This window comes from Nelumbo lutea, chromosome 3 (genome assembly GCF_056320005.1).
Source record: "Nelumbo lutea isolate HS-2025 chromosome 3, American lotus-T2T, whole genome shotgun sequence".
Taxonomy (NCBI): domain Eukaryota; kingdom Viridiplantae; phylum Streptophyta; class Magnoliopsida; order Proteales; family Nelumbonaceae; genus Nelumbo; species Nelumbo lutea.
Genome location: NC_142686.1, coordinates 62,114,189 through 62,117,500, shown reverse-complemented (window position 1 = coordinate 62,117,500; position 3,312 = coordinate 62,114,189). Strand labels below are relative to the sequence as shown.

The window sequence follows — 3,312 nt, the reverse complement described above, 5'->3', positions numbered from 1 at the left end:
TTTCCAGAAGCATAACACACTCTTCCACTTCTTGGTCTAAGAGAGGCCTTCTGAATTTCGGATTCCAGATCAATTGCTACCCTCTCCACAATGCTCTAACTAATTAGCTAAAGGCCTTTGAAATTTTTTTATTTCTTTCGAAGGTTAGATTTGCACATTCTTGTATATTAATTTTTTCTTTTGTTATTTTTCAAAGTGGCACCTCACTTTGTTCATGCGAATGCCTCACCTTGCATATTGTACCTTGGGCTCTAGGAACACCATACACTTAAGCTGTGCTTCGCTCTTTTAAGACATTGGGCCCCAGACATTTCAAACACAAAGGTAGCCATATCTTTCAACAAACTCTTAATTATAAAATTATATCAATAAAAAAAGTTCACTTTTCACTTTCTCCAAATAAAAGAAAAACCTTCCGCAAGCAAAAATACTATAAACAATGAACAGCCTAAAGAGCAACTGCTTTCATGTGGTACTAAGGCGTATCAACATAACTTAAGAGTCTCTGATAAAAAACAGAGTTTTATTGGGGTTGTTGTGTCTATCCCTTGAAAAAAGCTCATAATCCACTTAATAAACATAAACATAACAGATTTAACACCTAAAGTATTTTCTCAAGTAAGAAAGATAAATGCAAGATAGTCTCATAGAGTACACCAAAATGTGAGAATCATAAAGTTAGCATGAGAATTTCTTGATGCATCCTTTAGGGAACTAAACATTTGGGTTGTTGTCATCTTTAAGTAATTAAACCAGAAAGAAGAAAAGGAAACTTGGAGAGAATGGCATAATCTTCCAATAAAAGAGCTTTTGGTTTTATTGTCATCTTGAGATCTAAATCATTCAAAGGCACACAAGAAGAATTTCATGATAATAATGAAGTCTAGACATGGTAGAGGCTATGACTTCGTACTTCCTTCAGTTGAGAACACAACATGTTTATATATAGGTACTTTCTAGCATATAGCATACAGTGAAAATTTATATTAATATTAATACATATATAAAAATTTATGATCTGGAAAATCAATAATGCAACAGCTATCCAACTTTGATATTAAATATAAACAAGGGAAAATATAAAGAAAAGAAAAAGCTAATCTACTCATTGCCGCCTTATCAAGTGCAATATCTTCTCCTAATCAAATAGACGAATCCACTAAAATCTTAACCTCACATTTAACATTGACTACTAGACGAAGAATAAAGGAAGTTTACAATTAACCAAAATCTGAACTTCATAAAAAAGTAAACAAGCATCATCAAACTTTCATGGTGAAATCTGCCCAAGATAAAATCATTAAATCAGACTCACATGAACTTAGTTCCCATAGTAGCATGAAGCTTCTCCAGGGTATCCATGAAAAGCTGCCGATTAGCTGCAACATCCTGATACTTTGCAAGAGCTGAAGGATAAGGACTGAAGTTTGCTGGCGCTTCACTTGCGGACAATGGACTCTCATAGCATCTAGAGGAAGGGAAGACCACTGCCGACTCCCTCCTACCACCCACACCATCCTCTCGACTCTGCTCAACCATAACTTAAGTGCACTGACAGTTCCAAATATCCTTTGCAATGCTCGTTAGAGCTGCAATGACACACAGAAAGAAGCAACTCAATGTGTAATGACAAAAAATCAATGAAACGATAAAATAAAATCTTATAAGACCAGAAGAAAACTAACAATCTGCACAGCCCCAGAAGAAACATAACCACCACTAACATGTAAAACCCAGATACAGTAAACCGAGAAAGAAAAACAATAACAAATCCCAGTCAACACAACAAAACGACCATTCAGTCAGAAAGGAAAATTAACAGATAAACAATAACATGTATCCCTTATTTTGACTTTATACAACACGAATCAGAAAGAGAATAGCCCCAACTAAATAGCTGGGAAAGACCCAGATAAGTTCCTGTAACCAGGTAGAGATCCAAAATCCAAGAAATCTCTATCATACGGAAAATCTGGCAAAACAGCCATTAATCACCCCTGGGGGTACTACTACACAAGAATGCCCACCAATCCTTCATACGGAATCCAGAGAGAGACCCCTCAGTCCTTTACTCCTTAGGCCATGGGGGACCTGAGGCCAAATAAAAAGATGACAGCACAAGAAAGTGAAGAATACACATAAGGGAGAAGGCTCTATTACTCTCCTTGCCCAACCCCCGACTGACATATAAAGACATGACATTAACTTGTAGCATTATTTTTTATTTGACAAGGTCCCTACTTCGGTTTCCTCCTGACACTGTTCAATTATAAAGTGTTTTAACTTTTAAAACAAACATTCAGAAAAAGATATCAAAACAGCTTATTTCTAATGGCTATTTGAAATGAACCCCCTCTGTCTCCCCATGTCTCCACAACTTCTTACCTTTACGACAAAACACAACTATGACCCCCCCCCCCACCCCCACCTGAGATTTCAAATCAAAATGTCCTTACTCTTATTCTACTTTCATGGAAGACAAAAAACCATGAAATCATTTCTTTGTTGTTCTATATATCAACCATTTTACCACTTGATATTATAAAAAATGAAAAATATAAGAAGAAGAAGAATAAACCCAAATAAGAAAATTTGAAGAAACCTTCCTTTTCTTTCTCTATGCAGATGATTATAAATATAAATAAACAACTAAATGTTAAAAAAGATAAATAAATCGAACCCATCCCAAAAAAAATCAAAGAAAAGGAGAAAATAAAAAGATATGAGAAGAAAAATAAGCCCAAATTCTAAAATGAAAACAAGAACGTTCTTACCTTACTTTCTCTATACTGAAGATTATAAATGCGAATAAAAGAATAAATTCTTAAAAAAGACAAATAAATATAATCCACCTAAAAGAATATTCTTTCTTATTGATACAGAAGCAAATAAGACAAATATAAACTAATTACTAATCCTTTAAACCCATTAAGAAGATGAAGAATGACCAAGAACCCACCTAAAAAGAAAAAGGAAAATCAAATAAAAGTGGGAACAAAAAAAGATTATGATGATAAATAATTATTATTGAATATACAGGCAAATAGGGTGGATGGTGTGAGGTTAGCAAAAACGTATCTTACTAACTTCCGTTATAAACGGCACATCTCTCACATTAATGGATAAGAAAGGTAGAAGCGGTTGCTTAACAAATATCTCCAGCTGGTGGAGTTAATACTGCATTTAACAATGTAGACCAAGTCACCAATTGCCTTCCTACCCTACCAACCAATACATTACAAGATCAATTCCTTCTGTGTTGGTCATTTTTTAGGCTATTAATCCTCAACCAACCCACCCCATTTAGCAATA

General features: G+C 34.5%; 1 protein-coding gene across 5 annotated transcripts in view; it reads right to left on the bottom strand.

Annotated features, from left to right (window-relative positions):
* The window catches only part of LOC148865279 (high mobility group B protein 15-like), a 32,836-nt gene extending 29,782 nt beyond the window's left edge, over window positions 1-3,054 (bottom strand). The window contains exons 1-2 of one of the 5 annotated variants that reach the window (XM_088977585.1): window positions 2,960-3,054; window positions 1,316-1,589 (exon numbers count right to left, since the gene is read on the bottom strand). In XM_088977585.1, the coding sequence (XP_088833711.1) occupies window positions 1,316-1,539 (224 nt within the window). In that variant the 5' untranslated portion in view covers window positions 1,540-1,589; window positions 2,960-3,054. Of the gene's footprint in view, window positions 1-1,315; window positions 2,198-2,959 lie in introns of those variants that run through there. The other 4 variants (XM_088977582.1, XM_088977584.1, XM_088977583.1 and 1 more) reach the window with 4 other exon arrangements.
* Window positions 3,055-3,312: the final 258 nt, after the last annotated feature.